General features: G+C 34.6%; 1 protein-coding gene across 50 annotated transcripts in view; it reads left to right on the top strand.

Moving 5' to 3' along the window:
* Positions 1 to 21,270, top strand: part of ADGRL3 (adhesion G protein-coupled receptor L3) — an 857,692-nt gene that overhangs the window by 511,957 nt on the left and 324,465 nt on the right. For 33 of the 50 annotated variants that reach the window (XM_074039928.1, XM_065545138.2, XM_045393280.3 and 30 more), the window contains one exon: positions 19,510 to 19,524. The exons of the other annotated variants lie outside the window; for them this stretch is intronic. In XM_074039928.1, the coding sequence (XP_073896029.1) occupies positions 19,510 to 19,524 (15 nt within the window). The remainder of the gene's footprint in view (positions 1 to 19,509; positions 19,525 to 21,270) is intronic. 50 annotated transcript variants of the gene reach the window in all.

Genomic DNA, 21,270 nt, shown 5'->3' with positions numbered 1-21,270 from the left:
AAGCAAAAGTGCAGTACGAAAACAACTGGATTGGTTACACGTAAGTGTGTGACTTATTTGAACCGGCTTTGAATGGTTGATTGTCTGTTGTTGGCAGAGACTTCACTACTTGTTATAAGACCAAGTTACAGTCTATTTACACATCGAGTGAGATTGCAGTTCAATGTATATGGAGAAAACTTTAGGTCAAACTTAAAATATGTACAGGAGCAGCTTTGGGCCAAACAATTTAACAGAATAGACACCATTTTCAGTAAGTCAGTTAGAGTACCACTAGCTTTAAACACTATCAGGGAAAAACATGTTTGAGAGTTTTAGGAATCATTGCAGTAAAAATTTTCTTTCACCTTTGCATTTCATTCCATACTCAGTTACATTCACAAACAACAGTATAGCATTTTGGTTAGAAAGGAGGTTTTGGGCCGGGTGTGGTTGCTTACGACTATAATCCTAGCACTTTGGGAAGCTGACACGAGAGGATCACTTGAGCCCAGGAATTCGAGACCAGTCTGGGCAACATATTGAGACCCTGTCTCTACAATAAATAAAAAATTAGCCAGGCACGGTAGTGTATGCCTGTAGTTCCAGCTGCTCGGGAGGCTGAGGCAGGAGGATCACTTAAGCCTGGAAGGTTAAGGCTACGGCGAGGCATGATTTTGCCACACTGCACTCCAGTCTAGGTGAGAAAACAAGACCTTGTCTTAGGCCAAAGGGGGGAAAAAAAAAGAAAAGAAGAGAAAAGAAAAGAAAGTTTAGGAATCTACAAATGTGAATTGAAATCCTAAACTCATAAATTTCAAGCCGTGTATCCTTAGACTATTCAGTTCATTTAGCCTCAGATCCCTTATTCACAAGATGAAGATATTATAAGATGAATAAATGAGAAGTTGTATGTAAAATGCTCAGTACAATGCCAAGTATTTATACTGTTTGAACTCCATTCACTTTATTGAATGGAATTTTAAAATTAAAGTGTGTAATTCACTACCATATATCCCAGTCCTCTCAAGTTTTGACTTATGGTCCATGCAGTTACGTCATTGATACCACTGTGTGAATATACTTTGGTCATCTATTTAAATTCAAAAGATAACTTCCATCTGCATGAAGCCAATGCTGTCTTATTTGTTCATTACTGTGGTTTTAGTTCCTTTTGTCTCTTGATATGGCTCTCTCTGTATACACTTATGTTCCGTGTTTCTGCATTGAAATGTATTGTTTAAAATTTAAAATTGTCCCTGTTGACAAAAATGACTATTATATGCTTTCAAGACTGTCAGTCAAACATGGGGATCTGAGTGGCACAATACCCAGATACCTGGACAATGATGAGGCCTGATATTGCAGCTGCAGCAACGAATTATGTGCATTAAAAAGTAATTGCATAAATATGTAATGATAAAACTTTATAATTATTTAATTATGTAAATATTATTACATATTACTATATCACTAGCTTGACTCTGGAGCCCTTTTTAACAGTAATAAACTTATTCTGCATTTTTATATTAATTATACCAGTAAGTAATGATATCTTGTGCTCATTTCCTGCAATGAGAAGACATTTTGGAACCGGTTATGCTTGTGTGACAAGCACTGAGTATACTCATTTTTTTCCTGTATGTTCTTTCTCCAACTAGAAATTAGTTCTTATTAACTCATCATTAAGTTCATTAAGGTGATGAATCAGCAAGTATTTATTGTGTGCCTAGTGTTCACCAAAGCATACATTCTGTTGCCTTTAAATTGCTTATAAATATTTCAAGTTTCTTGCTAATTTACTGTGTTAAATTAATCGACCTTGATCTAATTCTAGGTCTGTTACATTCTCTGAGAATCTTAAAAGTTGCAAGGGCTCACTTTTGTATATGTAAGTTAGTAAATGAAAGTATATGAGTTGAAATTCCAAGCATTCTCTGTCTCTTTTATACTTTTTATTCAAGAATTCTGGACTTCTTTACATTATACTGAACTAAAGATGATTTTTCAAAGTTCCTTTCTAAGATGTACTTTAAAAGAGCGAGAAATAAGAGCCCAGAAAATAAGCAATGTTTTTTATGTAGAAAGTATTTTATTTAATAATTTGTTATGATAGAGGTCTATCTAAACACATTTTCTCTCATCAAAACAGGAAAGGCTATTCAAGGGCTAACTTCAAATAAATGTTATTGTATCACAGAACGAAGCAGGAGAAAGGAATGATTACTTCAGTCCAAGTCCCAATCATCAGGTGTATCTAAACTGTTTATGAACTCAGGATTCGTGGTCTAGGTGATTTATCTTTCTCTTCCTCCATTCCCTGTATTGATAAGAGAATAGACAGAATCAACCACAAGTTCTATTTCTTCCCCTTTTTTATGCCTGCAGGAGGAGTTCTATGGAATGTGTAAATGTTGGACCTCTAGCTACAATTCTTTTCTGAACTTTTCACTCTCAGCTGCATGTGACTGGAAAGAAAGTTACAAAAATAAGCTAGTAATGCTGTAGTAGTAAAAAAAAAAAAAAAAAGAAAAAAAAAAGAAAAAAGTTATTTTTGTTGTTGTTGGAGAATGAGTGAAGAAAAGCTGCCATGTAAAATACACACACACACACACACACACACACACACACACACACAAAATTAAAAATATATTTTGCAGTGACAAAATTGAAATGACTGTTAAATAAATGTAAAACTTGGCCGGGCGCGGTGGCTCAAGCCTATAAACCCAGCACTTTGGGAGGCCAAGACGGGCAGATCACGAGGTCAGGAGATCGAGACCATCCTGGCTAACACGGTGAAACCCCGTCTCTACTAAAAAAATACAAAAAACTAGCCGGGCGAGGTGGCGGGCGCCTGTAGTCCCAGCTACTCGGGAGGCTGAGGCAGGAGAATGGCGTAAACCCGGGAGGCGGAGCATGCAATGAGCTGAGATCCGGCCACTGCACTCCAGCCTGGGCGACAGAGCGAGACTCAAAACAAAAAACAAAACAAACCAAAAAAAACCTTGATATTATGAGAAAATCGGAGTTAAAGATTATGGTCAGTGTATTTTTTTGTTCATGTGTACTTGAGTACACACACACACACACACACACACACATATTTAACAGATGCCTCTGCATACATGTTGTATCCCCTTGGCCCAATTCTGATTTCAGCCAACCTGAGATGAACTATTTGTGGGCACTCGGGCCTACCTCAGCTACCTAATTCCTATCTCAAATGCTTTCTATTTGTCTTTACGCATTCTTCCCGGAGACTTTCCTCCATGCCAGTGGCTTGGGTGGTGGGTACCCCAGCCATCTGCTTGTGTGCTGTGGATGTCATACTGGTAAAGATTGTCCTCAAACACTGGGGAGGAGGAGGTCATGCAGATTTTTCCAGCTTCCTATTTCAGTTGTACAATTCTGGGTGGCAGTCTGTATTTCTCAGAGATCTTGACAGAATTTGGTCTTTCTTGCCAATAGCAACAACTGTAATAATAGCAACATAGTTTTGGCTCTTCCTCTTTTTCTGCCTCTCCTTTCCTTCACACTTGTTTCCTGGGTTCATCCTCCAGTAAACTAGCTGCATCAAAGTTCTTGTCTTGGGCTCAACTTTTTAGGGGATCCCAAACTGGAATGCTATGCCATATAGTAATATTTGATCATTTTATGTTTGAGTAACTCAAAACAGTTGTAGGCATCATCAATCAGTAAGTATTTCATGTCTTTAATTATTTAGTATTATGAAAATATTACATAACCATTTGGAGATCTGATTTGGTAGAACGTTAATTATCTTACCACCTTTTTAAACATTTAGCATGTTATCTACCTTCTTAAAGAGCAGCTGTAATATTGTTGGTCAAGTAAGACTTACATTTTTGAAACAGTTGGCCAATATTATACAAAATCTGCTTCTTTCTTGCATTCTACTGGTTATTGAAGTTCTTGTTAACACTGTAATTGAGGATGTCTTACTCAAAGATCAAAGTGGCAAATATCTATAAAACTTTCTTCCTACGATTTATCTTTTAAAAGCAGGCCAAAAATGTCACAGTGAAGGTGGGATTTCACTCATTTTAACATGACAGTATAGGAGATTTGTTAAAGGCAGTATTCAGTGGTGAGTGGTGTGTGCAGGGGTGCAGATATAGGAGAATCATATTTAATTCCAAAACAGCTAATTAAGGAAGAATAGCTCTATAGCAACTTACTTTTTCTTGTGTGAAAGTATTAATATATGTTCAAGAAAATAATATATATAAATGAAAGCAAGACATTTATTCATTCACACATAGCTTTTCAGAAATAAGACTAAATGTGTCATAATAAAAATTCTGGCATATATCTAATCAGAGATATTTTGCACTTGTGGTAGTTAAAAAAAGATGTTACATAGCTATTTTACAGCTATGGATGTGATCTGGTTTAATAGACATGTATTATTTTCTTTCCACTCTATTGCCATAACCAAGGACACAGTTGTCACATAGAGGTTGGAGAGATGAGCTTGTATTGTCTCTGGGCATCTATTCTAAGTGTTGCATGCTTGGCCAATTGGTCAGCATGACTCTAGAGGCAGTAACATAAGCCATTTTCATAACCATCTCCTTTCATAACAGGAAAGGAATTGGAAAAGGAAGAGTTTGTTTACCCGTAAAGTTAAAAAATCCTTTCCTCGACAATACTGTCAGGAAAAGTACTGACTATTTCTACCATTTTCTTTATTCCTCAATTATCAGCTTAAAAATGTAAGACTAAATTTGCCTGTATTTTTTTTTTATTTGCTCGAATGGAAGCAAATTAGATTTGCTAATGACTTATTTTTTGGTGATAAATTTAAGAAAGGCATCAAGTTAGCATCATAAAATTCAACCAATTAACTTTAGCTGTACTTCCTTCTTCTGTTATTGAAATAGTTGTGTGGCCCTGAAAACAATAGATAGGGAACCTTTTAAAATCTTAATATATCCCTCATTGACCCTTTTCTAAATTTTCCCGAGTACTTATCAGAAATATAGATCTGGTTCTATTCAACTGCCATTTACTAACATTAACAATGTAGCATTGCTGCCAGGGGTAGAAAAAAAGAAAATTAACCTCTCTCTTCTGCCTTCTTGAAGTTTGCAAGATAAATACATACCGGTTTTAAAGGAAAGTGAACATCAGTAAACTGGACAGATTTATTGAGTTAGCTTGTAGCAAAATGAGTTTGCTCCATTTTCACATAATTTTTCTGGTAGTAAATGTTTTGATCTATTGATGTCATGGAGAAATGCTACATTAGCTATAAAACAGAAAGAGGGCACTGTTCAGTGACAGGACCAATAATATGTATAGTGCAATAAACACTTTGTAAGAATTTAATGGCCCTGAATTCAAATAGATAATATATAGTTCACTAAACTAAGGGAGAAGATTCATAAAATACTGCCAAATCCTCCAAATGCATAAACTTAGATGTACTATTAAGACATCAGTTTTACAATGGTAGATGAAACTATGCGTGTTTTGAAAAAGAACGAAAAAAAAATTATCATAGCATTGCAGCACATCAGGATTTTATACTGTTTTTCCTTTTGTAATGTAGGCTTTTGATGTTAACTTCCATCGCTAAGGAGTTAATATTTTCTGTGATAAATCTCTCTTCTTCTGTAAAATTAATAAGGCACAGAAGAGTCTAGAACTTGACCATGGTGTGATGAATTCATGCATCTCAATGCATGAAAGGGGAACTGATGTTAAGGAAAGTCCTGTGGGTTAAGATGTAATTGTTTGTGGTTAGTAAATATACATCTCATAAATCTCAGAAACCTAAAACTTTACCTCCACACTGTTTCCAAATGTGTATACCATTTTTTTCAAAGTAGATGCCAAATTCTGTAGGCCACATAGTTTATGTGTGTATGTGTGTGTGTGTGTGTGTGACAAACCATCCAAAATTCATGACTTGAGATTTCATTTAAAACATCATGCATTTGAATGTATTTTTCAAATCCATTGACCTTTGAAATAGGGCATCAGAATTGTGTTACTTCATTTTCTGGGTGAGAAAAAAATAATTGAGTACCAACTGATCTGTAATCTTCTTGGGAAATTATATGCTATCCAATGAGCCTAAACCTTGGAGCTAGATTGTCTTATAAATTCCTAGCTCTATCTCTTACCCGATTTGTGACCTTGAGCAAGTAATTTAATTTCTCTTCTCCTCACTTGTTTTATCTGTGAAATGGTGATAATATCGTTCCTATCAAAAAGTCGTTTTGATAATTAAGTTAGTAGTAAGAGTTTACACATAGTAAACATTCAATAACTGTTGGTTGTTTTTTCTATAAATTCTTCTTGTTTTAAAATTATGCACTTATGTAATTATGTTTAAAATGCCCTCAAATGTAAGCTTTTGTTTGCAGTTTTCATTATTTTAAAATGTAGCATACTAGGGCTGGGCATTGTGGCTCACACATGTAATCCCAGCACTTTGGGAGGCCGAGGCAGGCAGATCTCCTGAGATCAGGAGTTCGAGACCAGCCTGGCCAACATGGTGAAACCTGGTCTCAATTAAAAACGCAAAAATTAGCCAGGCATGGTGATACATGCCTGTAGTCCTAGCTACTCGAGTGGCTGAGGCGGGAGGATTGCTTGAACCTGGGAGACAGAGGTTGCAGTGACCCGAGATCAGGCCACTGCACAGCATCCTGTGTGACAGAGTGAGACTCTGTCTCAAAATAAATAAATAAGTAAAATAAAATAAAATAAAATAAAATAATGTAGCATAATGGAACAGACCATGGTTGTTTGGTTTTTGGGTTTTATTGGGGTTTTTTGTAATTAGAATATTAACCAAAAATAACAAATAGATGTATTCATTAAACTTTATAATCAGAAAATATTCATTTCAGCATAGCATTGGTACAATCCACATAGCTATTTTATTTTTTTCTTTAAATGTGCCTTTCTTAATACAAATAAAGTTGTACCTGTTACTCAAGAGCATCTGAGATAGAAAAACCTTGTATTTATTTAATAAATTTAAAATACTTATTGAGTGGCCTGTTTTAAGTGAATATTTCACAGCAATGAATGAAGCAGTCATTAAACATATACAGGTTACTTTCTAGTAAATTAGCAGAATTTGTCATTACATAGCGGTTCCTGAAAACATATAACTTCTATTTAAAATTTATTTGTTCTTTAAAGTTGAATTTTTTTACAAAAAAGATCACCTTATGTGGAAGATGTACTCATATTTATATAGTACTTACAGTGAATATAAACATAAAATTAAAGATTCAATAAGTTTCAACTCTAATCACTTTAATAGATATCAACCACTGTTTGTTGTCTACCAAGAAGCTGATTTAATTGGTGAGAAGGTTACACCTAGTAATGTTATATTGTTGGTAGTTCCTTCCTTAATGATCTCACTAACAAATTTCTTTTTATGACCCTTCTACAGATGGCTTTTAAGGAAAAAAAAAAAAATAGTTGGGGCTAGTTAGTTTAAATAGACTGTAAAGGATGTTGACAGTGGTCCAATAGAGCAAAGAATAATGTGGTCATTTGTTTCATTCTCTAAAACTGACTTTTCCTCTAATTTGACACATTTCACTAAAATAAACAAGACATGCATTTAGTGAATTGCCTCACAGATGTTGGCTGAGTATTATAAAGAATGAGAGGGAAAGTATACTTCATGCTGTGTTTCTATTTGTTTTAATTTAATTTTTCTATTCAATTTCTCACCTTTGGATTTTGTATCACATTATATACATTTGGATAGCTATCTGCTTATTATTTCCTTTGTCAACTTGGACCTACCCAGTTTATAACTGTTTTTTTAACGAGTATTTATTATTTCTGTCACTATCTCTCAAAGGAGGACATAAATTCATAAGGAAAACAGATAGGGAATATGATGCCATCATTCTCAGAGGCATGCAATTCTTGTATTAAATATGCCAATACTGCAGAATTAATCCTTTATAAAGAGTGGAAAACAAGTAGAAACCATTCACTATCCAATTAACTATATTTGGTTAGGCCAGTGGAATCATGCTGCTGAATTGTCATGAACACACTGTGATGGTCACTGAAGAATAAAAGAAGAAATAGGAGGAACCACATGAGAAAACTGCTACTTCTACATGACTAATAAAACATGATTTTTCTTTCAAGTAAGACAAATACTAGCAAATAGTTTTATGTGTACCACTTTCTTCTTGGCATATTTAATTCTTCTACCCCCGCGTTTCTTTCACCTCTGTCATACTTTTTTTTTTTTTTTTTTAAAGACAGAGTCTCACCTGGTCACCCAGGCTAGAGTGCAGTGGTCATGCTTGGCTCACTGCAACCTCCGCCTCATGGATTCAAGTGATTTTCCTGCCTCAGCCTCTTGAGTAGCTGGAACTACAGGCGCCCACCACCACACCTGGCTAATTTTTGTATTTTTAGTAGAGACAGGTTTTTATTATGGTGGCCAGGCTGGTCTTGAACTCCTGACCTCAAGTAATCTGCCCACCTCAGCCCCGCGAAGTGCTAAGATTATAGTCCTGAGCCACCGCTCACGCCCCCTGTCAGACATTATTGACTAACTCAAATGCTGGCTCCTTGCTTTCCAAGTGACAAACATTGTGCTTGTAAGTCTGGAATGTGATACTGCCTTAAATGGTGTTCAAGAAAAGCAATGTAATCTGAAAAGAGATCCTAAATAGATGACTCTGAGAAGAAATTTTTTAGCAAAACTCAGAATGATACTTTTTTTTTTTTTTAATTTTGAGACTGAGTCTCACACTGTCACCCAGGCTGGAGTGCAGTGGCACGATCTCAGCTCACTGCAACCTCTGCCTTCCAGATTCAAGCAATTCTACTGCCTCAGCATCTTGAGTAACTGGGATTACACGCGCACACTACCACGCCCGGCTAGTTTATATATTTTTAGTAGAGATGAGGTTTCACCATATTGACCAGGCTGATGTCGAACTCCCGACCTCGTGATCCACACACCTCAGCCTCCCAAAATGCCAGGATTACAGGCATGAGCCACCATGCCCGGCTAGAGTGATACTTTTTTAAGATAAGTTATTCCTAGCTACTGATTTTAACTTTGAAATGCTTTGTTTGTTGTAATCACAATCATATTTGTATTAAGAGCAGCCCATCATATAATTTTCTATTTCTGCTGAATATTACTTAGCAGATGAAGCACTGATGGCATGTAGAGAGAATAGGGGTAGCTGGGAATATTATTTTCTGTTTAATCAATGGAGATATTCAATAATAGTAGCTTGCACATGAAAGATAGTGGTTTAGCAATTGTGCTCTGGTGAGAAGCCTGGCATTGTATCTTGAATGTGGCACTTACTATTTATTTAACTTATCTATACCATTGTTTCTGCCTTCGTAATATTGAAATCATGACACTATCTAATTGTTAGTGGTAATGCATTAAGTGGATAATAAGGAAGTACCAGGCACTTAATAAATATGAGTCGTTCTCATAATTATCATAATCCTTTTGTTCTGTTTTCCCAGGGAGCATAGCACAGAGGTTTAGTGCAGGCTTCAGAGTTCAAACACCAGCTCTACCAATTACTAGTTATATGAGTGTTCTACTGTCTCCTCATCTGCGTAATGGTGACAATAATCTCAGCAGGGTTGATGTGAGGATTAAATAAGATAATAGAGGAAGTACCCAGCAAATATACTGGTATAGTGTAAATGCTAAATAAGTAGGACTAAGAATAACTTAAATCTGAATATCAATAAGGAGGAATTCCACCGATTACAAATCTTTCTTATCAACAGTATTCGGGTTCTCTAGAGGGACAGGAGTAATAGGATAGATGCATATACTAAGGGGAGTTTATTAAGGAGTATTGACTCACACGATCACAAATTGAAGTCCCACAATAGGCTGTCTGCAAGCTGAGGAGTGAGGAAACCAGTCCGAGTCCCAAAAACCTCAAAAGTGGGGAAGCTGACAGTGTAACTTTCAGTCTGTGGCCGAAGGCCTGAGAGCCCTTGCAAAGGGTCCAAAAGCTGAAGAACTTGTAGTCTGATGTGTGACCAGCACAGAAAAAAGATGAAGCCCAGAAGGCTTAACAAGTTTGCTCTTTCCAACTTCTGCCTGCTTTATTCTAGCCCCTGTGCTGGCAGCTGATTAGATGGTGCCCACCCAGATTGAGGGTGGGTCTGCCTCTCCCAGTCCAGTGACTCAAATGTTAATCTCCTTTGGTAACACCTTCACAGACACACCCAGGAATAATACTTTGTATCCTTCCATCTAATCAAGTTGAAATTCAATACTAACCATCACAGTATATTTGAGGGTTTTACATGGACAGAGTCATTCTCACAAGCGACAATCATTGTGTAAGCCATCCTTTCCTCCCATCACTCCCCTTTCAAGGTATGTGAGTGCTCAGTGACAAACAAAGCAGATTAGGTAAGACAAAAATAAAAGGAAAATCAGAAGCTTCGTGTAGGTTTTACAAAATGTTTGGCCTTTCAAATATGAACAGAAATTTCATAGAAAGCCTGAAAAACAAATACTGTTTGTATAAAAACTTCTTTCTAGGGATGATAGATTCATTGAATTTTCTGAAATTATATAAAAATATATAAGAAACACATATTGGAAGATTATAGTGATGAATCTAAAGATTTGGATATCATTTTATTTGAGCCAATATTTTATAACTAAGAAGAAATGAAGCCAGATAACTGAGATATTAGCCTCAAATCACAGTTTACTTTTTAATCCTTAGGAGTGTTTAAAATACAATAGTAAGTAATGTGATAATTTTTGATTCACTTAACAATGTTATGGAGTGTGAAGGCAGAAATTGCTATCCTAATTCTATTGACAAGATAAACATTTAGCTGTAAGAAGTCAAGTCAGTTTATTTCTGATACAATTATAACTATTGTCTGTACCAGAGCTCTTGAAATCTTGTGAATTAATCTTGGAATGGTAACTTTCTATCATCATTTCATGCAAGAGAATAGAACAACAAAACCCACCAAGACATTCCATAAGAAAAAAACAAAACACCAACAAAACCCAACATCTTGAGGAATAGCCTAGGAATGCTTAAGAAACTATGGAATACTCTGGTACTTTGTAGAATTCTTTCAAACGCCTCTGTCGACTTGGGGCTGGATTTACTAGCCAAAGAACAGAAAATATTTTGTATTTAATAATAACATGGTGAATCATATGTTCATTAGTACAAATATGATTTCTAGAATGGAAACAAAAAAAAACTAACTGTAGAATTATTTAGAAATTGACATGTAGAAAATATGTCAAATATATCCTATACATGTCAACTGAAGCCCTTAGAAGGTAGCTTTAAGATCTTTACTCATCAGTTTTTTTGGTATTTGATAAAATTGGAATGCCAATTAATCTAACATAAACTGTTATTTGGAGCTAATATCTCAATTATCTGGTTTCATTTTTCTTATTTATAAAATATCAACTAAACTAAATGGCATCTAACATACTTTCAGCCTCCAAACTCTGGGACTATTAATTTAAAAGTATTTATGACATTTCTGAAATTAGATCTAGATTCATTTTTAATATCATATTTGTTACATATCCAGAGCTGGATGTATAGAACCTAGTAATAAGAATCAGTCAAAAATACATGTCTTAGGAACAAATAGATGACATTTTCCATAGAAAGTTAATTTTAGTCAAACTGTTGTGCCTTGTGTTTCTAACTTCAGCTTCTTTTGACAATTCCCCCTTTCTCTGTCATTCACTTCTATTCTTGTCTGTTTTTAATGTCTTTACACAGGTTTCTTTGACAGCATTTAAGAACAGTTTATCTTTAGTAAATAAATATACTGAAAATCACCAATTATTAGACTACAATTTCCCTGATGCAGAGATTAGTTTGTCCTTTATAGCATGGTCGTAGTAGTCATATGGCTTCGATGACCGGAGAAACATCAGGGCCCTTTGTCTCACACCGATAAGATTAATGACACGGACACACGTGGAGTGGTTTTAAGGAGAGGAAAGTTTAGTAGGCAAGAAGGAAGAAATAAAGCTCCCCCATACAGAGGGAGTGGGGGCTCTGAACAGATAAAAACCCCTGCCCCTTCCACAGAAAGCAGTCATTTATACTGGGAGGCTGTTGGAGGCAGTGTCTGATTTGCATAGGGCCCAGGGGATTGGTTTTACCAGGTGTACTATTCACGTAAGCAGTGAAAAAAACTGGCCCTCCCACCTTAGCCATTTAATGTACAGATGCAGGTCGCCATGATGTCTTGCACAGGTGGTGGTGTCCAGGGGCAGCCAAGACACCTGGCATATGTGGTGACTAGAAGAGGGTGGGAACCGCCATGTTGGGTGGATCAGGTTTCTATTCCCCAGCATTTGCATATCAATGCTTGCCCGTCAGGCTTTTCAAACCGCTTTCTATTAGAAATGTTTTGGGAACTGTTTTTATTAAAAGAAAAAGCCTTACCGAGGACTCCTTACCCTTTCTACGTACCTAAAATAATTTTTTAATAACTCCTGTAATAATAGTACCACCAAAGTCATGAGTTTCGATGAGGATGAAATAAAATGATTCACAGATTGACTCTTCACAGAGTACATATTCGGTAACTATTAAGTGCTATGATTGTTACTATTTGTCTCTATTTACAGCTCTTAAGTGTGTTGCACATAACAGGAGCTCCACAGATGCATTCAGTGGATGTAATATATAAACATGCATATTTAGTCTTATACAATCTGAGGTAACTCTGCCTTTGTTTTTTGTTTAGCAACTCTAAATGCCATGTGGTTATCACACAGTAGTAACAAATCACTATAACAACGGTACATCATTGAAGAAGCAAATGGATCAACTTTAAGTATTACCAATAATAACTTTGAAAAATTATTATTTTTACTAAAGCTATTATAAATAGATTCTCAAAAGAGTCTACTAAGAGAGCTGCATTTTCTTCTAAAAAGCTAAATTAATAGTCTGAAAGGTTTTGCAGATACATCAATGGCATGGAATGTTAATGCAAAATAAAAGGCCATCTCAGTTTCTGTAGCATCTATAGATACTGCATTTAAGTGTTTAAATTAGAATGTGGCTAGCAAAAGCATTTTATGAATTATTGACATTTTCAATCTGCACACTCCAGGATGAAATTCATTAGGAGGTGTTAATTTTGGAAACAAATTATATAAAGCCATTGTAATACAAGGTGCTTGAGCAGCACTTTTGTTCAGTGATGCGTGGGTATTATTTGAAAAACATAATTTAGAAGCTGAGCTGCAGAGATTACTCCTGTCTCTCATTAAATAAAGGATTAGTACTTTATTTACTGAAAGAGACAGATGTCTGTCAGAATTTTTGATATGCAATATACCAAAAAATTTAGTGAACTTCACTTTTTTTTTTTTTTTTTTTTTTTTAATTTCTATTTACTGAAGTGCTTCTGTATTTCTTGGTGGAAGTGAAATGGAAAAAGAATTATCTGTTTCAGAATAATAACAATTAGGGAGACATGAGAGTTATTCAGCACAGGTTTGTTTCCAGTGATAAGAGAAATCTTGGTTTCCCTTGGTCAAGAAATCTGGAAACCTTTTTTTTTTTTTTTTTTTTTTTTTTTTTTTTTTTTTTTTTTTTTTTTTTCCCCTGTTATTTTATCTTCTCTGGAGAGTTGCTTTGTAACACTAGTACACTAGTCTCAAGGGGTGATAGCACTGAAAAGTGTGTCAGTCAGTCCCTTTCTTTGAAAATACCATAGTGCCATTTAGTCATTGCACAAAGCATGGAAAATATTAATTAAGCTCTGTTTATGTGTTGAGCACTGTAGATGAATAAGATGAATTTTTATCTTATTGAACATCGATAATGAATAATATCTAAACTTGGATTCCTATTTCAACTCTACCTAAACAAAGCTTAGCTACCTAAACTTATTAGCCATAGAGCCATGGTATTTGTGCCTCAGTTTCCCCATTTGAAAAGTTGGGATAATGAGAATGCCTGCATTTAAATATCTACTTAAGGCCGGGTGCAGGGGCTCATGCCTGTAATCCCAGCACTTTGGGAGGCCAAGGCGGGCGGATCACAAAGTCAGGACATCGAGACTATCCTGGCTAGCAAGGTGAAGCCCCATCTCTACTAAAAATACAAAGAAAATTAGCCAGGCGTGGTAGCAGGCGCCTGTAGTCCCAGTTACTGGGGAGACTGAGGCAGGAGAATGGCATGAACCCGGGAGGCGGAGCTTGTAGTGAGCCGAGATCGCGCCATTGCACTCCATCTTGGGCAACAGAGCGAGACTCCGTGCCAAAAAAAAAAAGAAAAAGAAAAAAAGAAAAAAAGAAAGGTCTACTTAAACATTCATTGGTTTTGTATGCAAAATTTCAGTACTTAATGAAAGAATATTATACCAGATATAGTGCCTACCCTCAGGGAGATTCTATTTATATTTTTGTCTTTTCTAAAGTATGCTTTTTCAAGGATTTGATGACAGGGAGGAAATGGAGAACAAGAGTACAACAATTAAACTGTGTTTCATTGAGTTTGTACCTTGTGAGAGTCAGCGTATGGTATTAGACAAATGGCAGGACTGTGCCACCTACCAGGGTTGACCTTGGTCAAATCCTTTAGTGTTTTGACCCTCTTTACTCTTCTCTGATGGGAATAATAAATACTGCATCACATTACTGTGCTGTTAATTCTTCAATAACTAAATAAGGTGATTCATGTGAAAACATTTTATTAAATTATAAAATGCTGTTCATATATAAAGTATAGGCTGAGTATCCCTTATCCGAAATGCTTGGGATCAGTAATGTTTCATATTTCTGATGTTTGGGATTTTAAAATATATTCAATATATTCCTGTTTCAACTCTACCTAAACAAAGCTTAGCTACCTAAACTTATTAGCCATAGAGCCATGATATTTGTTCCTCAGTTTCCTCATTTGAAAAGTTGGGATAATGAGAATGCCTGCACTTAAATGTCTACGTAAGGTCGGGTGCAGTGGCCTTTGGAGAACCGAAATGCTCCAAAATCTGAAAACATGATGCTCAAAGGAAATACTCACTGGAACGTTTTTTTTTTTTTGGAGATGGAGTCTCAGTCTGTCACCTGGGTTGGAGTGCAGTGGTGCGATGTTGGTTCTCTGCAACCTCTGCCTTTTGGGTTCAAGTGAGTTCAAGTGATTCTCCTGCCTCAGCCCCCCGAGTTGCTGGGATTACAGACATGGGTCACCACGCCCAGCTAATTTTTGTATTTTTAGTAGAGATGGGGTTTCACCATGTTGGCTAGGCTGGTCTCGAACTCCCAAACTCCTGTGATCCACCCACCTTGGCCTCCCAAAATGCTGGGATTATAGGCGTGAGCCACCGTGCCCAGCCTGGAACATTTTTTATTTCGGATTTTTAGATCTGAGATGCTCAACCTGTATTATTGTGAGCTTTTGATTATGCAACTTATAGGTAACTGGTTGTGATTTTTTTATTACTTTCTTAGTTTGCCTTTCTGCCATATCCCAGCTGCCCCGCTGGGATGTGATAAGGGTACCCAAGTGTATTTTAACAGTCTAAACCAAATGTAATAAGGACAATTGTTCTGTTAACAATACTATTACATTGCAATGAAAAAAAAAGTTTATAATATTTAATATTTTATTACCATGTTATGTCCCCTATAAGTGTCTTTTTCCTTATAGATTACAGAAATATAGGGGCATTATTGGATTGTAACATTCTACATTGTAAATAGAAAATGTGTTCTATGATTTTTGTAGTTTAAAAGAAAAGATAATTTAAACATTAGAATTGAATACAAGTTCATAATTCTTAGTTATGGCATTAACATTTTTTGGCATGCAACAAATGTATTTCTCTCTATTTTGTAATGTAATTTTAAAAAGCTTGGCAATACATACATATGCTCTCTGATCCATGCCTTTTCTAATTAAACAATGCAATTCAAAGGTATTGCATATGATTCAGAAATGGCTGAACAGATATCTTATTTTTCAAAACAGTAGCATAACTATATATTGTATCTATTTTATGAACTCTTGGAAAATATAGAGGAAAATTTACTAGTCATTTTTACCTGTTTCTTTCTTTGATACAGAATAAAATTTTCCTTAATTGAATTTGTCATTTACTCTAACCACAGGATATAGCTTATGACATTAAGTTTGACAAAGGATAACGATGAAATCACTTTAAGGAAATATATAAACAGATTTATAGAGGCTGAATGCACAGTAAAAATAGTTTGGAAATTAAAAGTGTAGAGAGAAAAGGAGACAAACTAGTTTCAAAAACTTTTGAAAATGAACAATGACAGCTATGCCAGAATTCAGGATATTGGACTAGACTAAAAAACAAGAGATCCTGAAAAAGGCCCTCACACAGTTGTCATCATGCAATTCATTTATTTATTATCTTATTACAGAGAGGAGGGAAGAGAGTATTTTAGGCCTGTGTTTTTAGATCATTGCAGGCTGTTTCATAGCAACAAATGTTTTTTGCCAGTATAACCCACAATACCACCCATATACTTTTTCTTCTTTTGCTCTCCAGTTTTACATTTAATGGGTTAGAGATATAAATTGCTTATAAATTTTACTTTCCTCCCCACCTATTAAAATATACAGACATTATGCAGATAATGCATTGCAATATGATTTTATATAGTGAATGCAGATTCTATTTCACCACTTTTTCTTTCTACAACATGCTTTATATATCAAGAAGCAAAATTATTCAATGTTATTTGGATTATGTGTTTAATTCAAGAGCTATTCACTGAGTATTTATTATGTGGTTATGCAGGATGTAGTAGTGTGCTTGTTTCTTGTATTCGTGTAATTTGATTATTTATTCAGTGTAGGGAAGCTTCTAGAATCAGAATTAAATGATAGGTAATGACTGGCCAATCCTTAGTGTTACTAAGCTTTTCAATGACAAATTATGTTGTCTTGCCAGTTTTTGTTACGGGAATATGATTTGTATGCACTTGTTTCAACTTAAATTATAGGACTATTTTACTTCAGTCTTGAAAATATCAAATAAATGATAAATGAGCTACAGCCAGTCATGACATGGGCAAGATCATAATAATTTTCTCCAAAGCACAACAGCCTAATAAATCTTCATTTTGAGTAACCAGCAATCAACAGAGGCAAGCTTTACTTACTGTACAGCTTATGCCAGTGTCTCTGATATTAAACAGGACCAGAGAATCAAAACCAAAATTTTACTAAATGGCAGTTGAGTTAATAGAGGTTAAAACTCTTCAAAAAATAAAAATTTCCATTAAAGTGTAAGATAATATTTGAAGAATATAACAGATACCATTGCCAATACTTTTTTTGTCACACAGCCTTCCTTCATCATTAAATATTTGTTGAAGAGATAAATAAAACTCACAAAGAAGTTAGGATAGTTCCACTCAAAAATAAGATTGTGTATGAGTTTTATGTGAAAGAAGACTAAATTTCCATGAACGTGCATTTCTGTGTTTTAGAATGTAAAACTCTCTCTGTGTGTGTATTTATCAGAAATATATCTCTATCTAAGGCTATTTCAAGGAACAAAATTAGTTCTGAAAACTTCTTTGTAGACTAGTAGTTGAAAAATATCAACTCTAGTATGACTTTCTATCCCCAACCTCAGCCTTCATTATAATGGGCCTCAAATCTACACGTTGGAGACTATCAATTATGCAATTTGTTAAGGTGCTTAGTTATGCTTCTTCTAGTTGTCAGTCTGAACACAGGTTTATTATTATTCTGGTATAAGCATGAAGTGCATCCCAGATAAGGCTTGAGATGCCTGTATTAGCCTATTTGAGACATATGGTCCAGTAAACCCTGGAGTTACTCAATAAAGATAATTGAAGATGATGATAAATTATGACAATATAATAGAGTTTTTAAAAGCATCCAAGAAATATCATTAAAAATAATATTTGTAGAGAGGGAGGGAGGGGGGCAAGGGTTGAAAAATTTACTATTAGGTACTATGCTCACTACCTGGGTGATGGGATCAATTGTACCCCAAACCTCAGCATCACATTATATATCCATGTAACAAACCTGTACATGTACCCCTGATTCTAAAATAAAAGTTGAAATTATTTAAAACATAATAATATTTATTAGTGAGATGAAGGATCTAAAATTTGATAACCTTATTTGCAACTTTCTAAGCAGAACTTTTGATATATGCCAGTTTTTCCTTGGTGAGATTGAGGAATATCACTACTCAGTATCACTTTGCAACATGATATTGAGGCTTCAAAAAAGTCGTTGGAGAGAAACGAGTGTGGATTTGACAATAACTGGAAACATGCAAGCTTAGATCAAAGTATAAAGATATCACCCAAATGTAATTATCCCAAACAGTATTTCTCACTTGTTTTTGAAATCTTACTACAGTTTTACATTTATTTATTGTGCATAATATCTGAGTTCATCTCTTCCACTGAAATTGCTTTAGTTTTACATCACTTGAAATCTGTGATTTTTTGAAGTTTGTGTTGTGAACTATTCTTCCCTGACATTCTCCTCTTTTTTCTTATTGGTCCCTCTTTTCATGTTAGAATATAGCACATTGTCTTTGGTGAAACAAAATGTTTATAAGATAAAGAGATGCTGCTTGCTGAGTGTGTGAATATGTTAACAATTTTCCAAATTTTTTACTGACTTATATTGGTCAATACCTTAAAAATAATTATGGAATTTAATTTGAAATGTATAAACATAACATGTTTGAGGATCTCTATTTTTATAAGTGTATGTTGACTCTGTTAAGAGTTTCAGAAATGACCAGAGTCAGTGGCTCATTATATTTCTAAACCTTCTGATAACATATTTTTCTGAAACAATATTTTTTCCACAGTAATATCAAATATTACTGAGTGTCAGGGAGAAAAGTTTCTTCAATAAGGATTCCAAATCAATTTATTTAGGGTAAGAGCATTCCACATTAATGTGTAGTCGCATGATGTGCATTTCTCATAAGACTGACAAGCTACAGGAACTCTTAGGCCTTAGGAAATGAGTTGCCGAGTAGTTCTTCTTCTGAACAAACTCTTTGAAATGCATAGAAAACATAACTATTATGTGAAATAGTGGTATAGACTATAATATTTATAAGTGAGACTAGTCAAACTATTTGAAAGCTTTCTTTGTGTAACTATTGACCTGCCTTTCAAATGGAAATATTTGTGTTTTTATTATGAATATTGCATTTCCTATGTCTGTAATTTGGAATGGTGTGTTTATTTAATCATAGTTTGATTAATTTTTACCCTTTTTCTCAAAGTTTATAATATATTTTAAAGAATATAATATGATTATTTTTAAATAACTGTATTAGAGAGATGAGTTTATTAAAACATATAATGTTCAATAAAGCAAGTATGAGTGAAATAAATTATTTACTTTCAGTTTGGAAGAGGTGAATAAAAAGTGCTTGGCCAATACCGTACCATTAATCTATTCTCTTTTCTCCTTTCTCTCTTTACTTCTCTCTCTCCAATAGAAGTGGAACAAAAAGGTAATTAAATACCTTTCATAAATTATATACTATTTATAGGCTAAGTTATTTAACAGTTTAACATTTAGTTACAATAATTTTGTTATTAATTCTTATCTATTTTATGAAAATTTATTTACTACTTCTGCTGCTCAACTTCACTTTAATCTGTATTACTGACAAGTGTCAGCTTCTTTTATCTAAGAAGAGTTTAGTAGTATAAAAGTTTCCACAGTGTATTTTATTCCCCTTTATTTTTGAGTAGTTAGAAATCCAACTCATGGTGATGAATAGTAGTTGCTTTAATTTGTTTTTATTTCTATACTAGACAATTTTTCATAGCTCTGGCATGGTTTCCCTATTCCATTAATTTTTAACTATTGGGGGAAAAGGGAAATAGTTTTCCGAACCACCTAAAGTAAATTACTTTAGTCATCAAGGATGATTATTAATTTTAGCATAAAGCTTATATACAGTTTTGATAACAATGGATACCTATCCTTTATAATTATAGCAAGCATATGAAATTCTTATAATCAATATTATTATGGATTGTATATTGATGATGGCCCTCTGTCCTTGCTATGGAAGATTTTGGTAGTTAGCCTGTTCCCAAACTTCTTATTTCTCTAAAAGTAAAACTTCAGGCATTTTAGTAATGTACTTTTCTTTTCGATAATCTCCAAAATCTACCCGAGTTTCATCTTAGATTGTTCTCCATTGCATCTATGCTTATAGTTGCTGTTTAAAAGCTAATCACTAATGCCAAAATAATACTACTTTAATCATTTAAAAAAGGGTCAAAGTCCAAATTACGGTGATTTTCTAATTTTTTCACCCAGTACACTTCTAATCATTCCAAACATAACAGTAGACTGCATGATTATTTTTCAGTGTATTTGCTTTGCAAATATATTAGAGCAGTGTTTCCCATAGTAGGTTCAGTGGAACTCTATACTCCAAAGAAGCTCTATAATAAAGGTGCCATGATCCAATTAGTGTGTGAAATTTGCTCACCCTTCCCACTTCCGCCTTGGAGATTCACGAATGTACCTATGCTATTAGAATCTCTGCTACAGTTATATTTAATATAACATTTCTTAAACATATGTGGGTAAGGATCCCTTTTTTCTTTCTGTGTAACATCTAGCTATGCCACTTGAAACACGTGATTCAAGGACCAACCTTTGGGAAACATTGCTTTATAGCCCCTTCACTGCAGATGAATCAGCCAGGCTTTCTTACCACCATTCACATGATATGCTACTGAATCATACAAAAATCAAGTGAATCAGATGATTCCTAGCCATTTTCATTCTGAAGTATGAGCAGCAAAATATTATAGCAAGTAATCTTGGGTTTTAATGCTCTTTTCATGTAACAGTAAAAGGTACATGTTTTTAAGTTCCAATACTACTGTATTTAACAGGACATTTTTAACTGATTAAAATCTAGATCTTGGGTTCTTTTCTGTAACCTTTCACCTTTTCTTCTTTCCTTATTTCTTCTTTCCTTTCTTTTTCTTCCTTTCTCTTTTCCTTCCAGTATCCATCCATCACTCATTTTTAATTGTGTGGGTTGCATGCTCTGTGTGTGTTGTAGCAACTTTGAGAGCTTTTTTGCTAAAAGATTCAGTGGCCTGTATTACAGGGCTTTTCTTTTCCTTTATTAAAAAATTACTATGGGATATTCATCTGTTTCTTAATGATAACTACTGAATGGCTAATTTCATCAGAATGGAAACAATAATTTTTGTTTTGAAATATG

This window comes from Macaca fascicularis, chromosome 5 (genome assembly GCF_037993035.2).
Source record: "Macaca fascicularis isolate 582-1 chromosome 5, T2T-MFA8v1.1".
Lineage (NCBI taxonomy): Eukaryota > Metazoa > Chordata > Mammalia > Primates > Cercopithecidae > Macaca > Macaca fascicularis.
The sequence above is the reverse complement of the archived record's forward strand: the minus strand, read 5'-3'. Positions and strand labels throughout refer to the sequence as shown.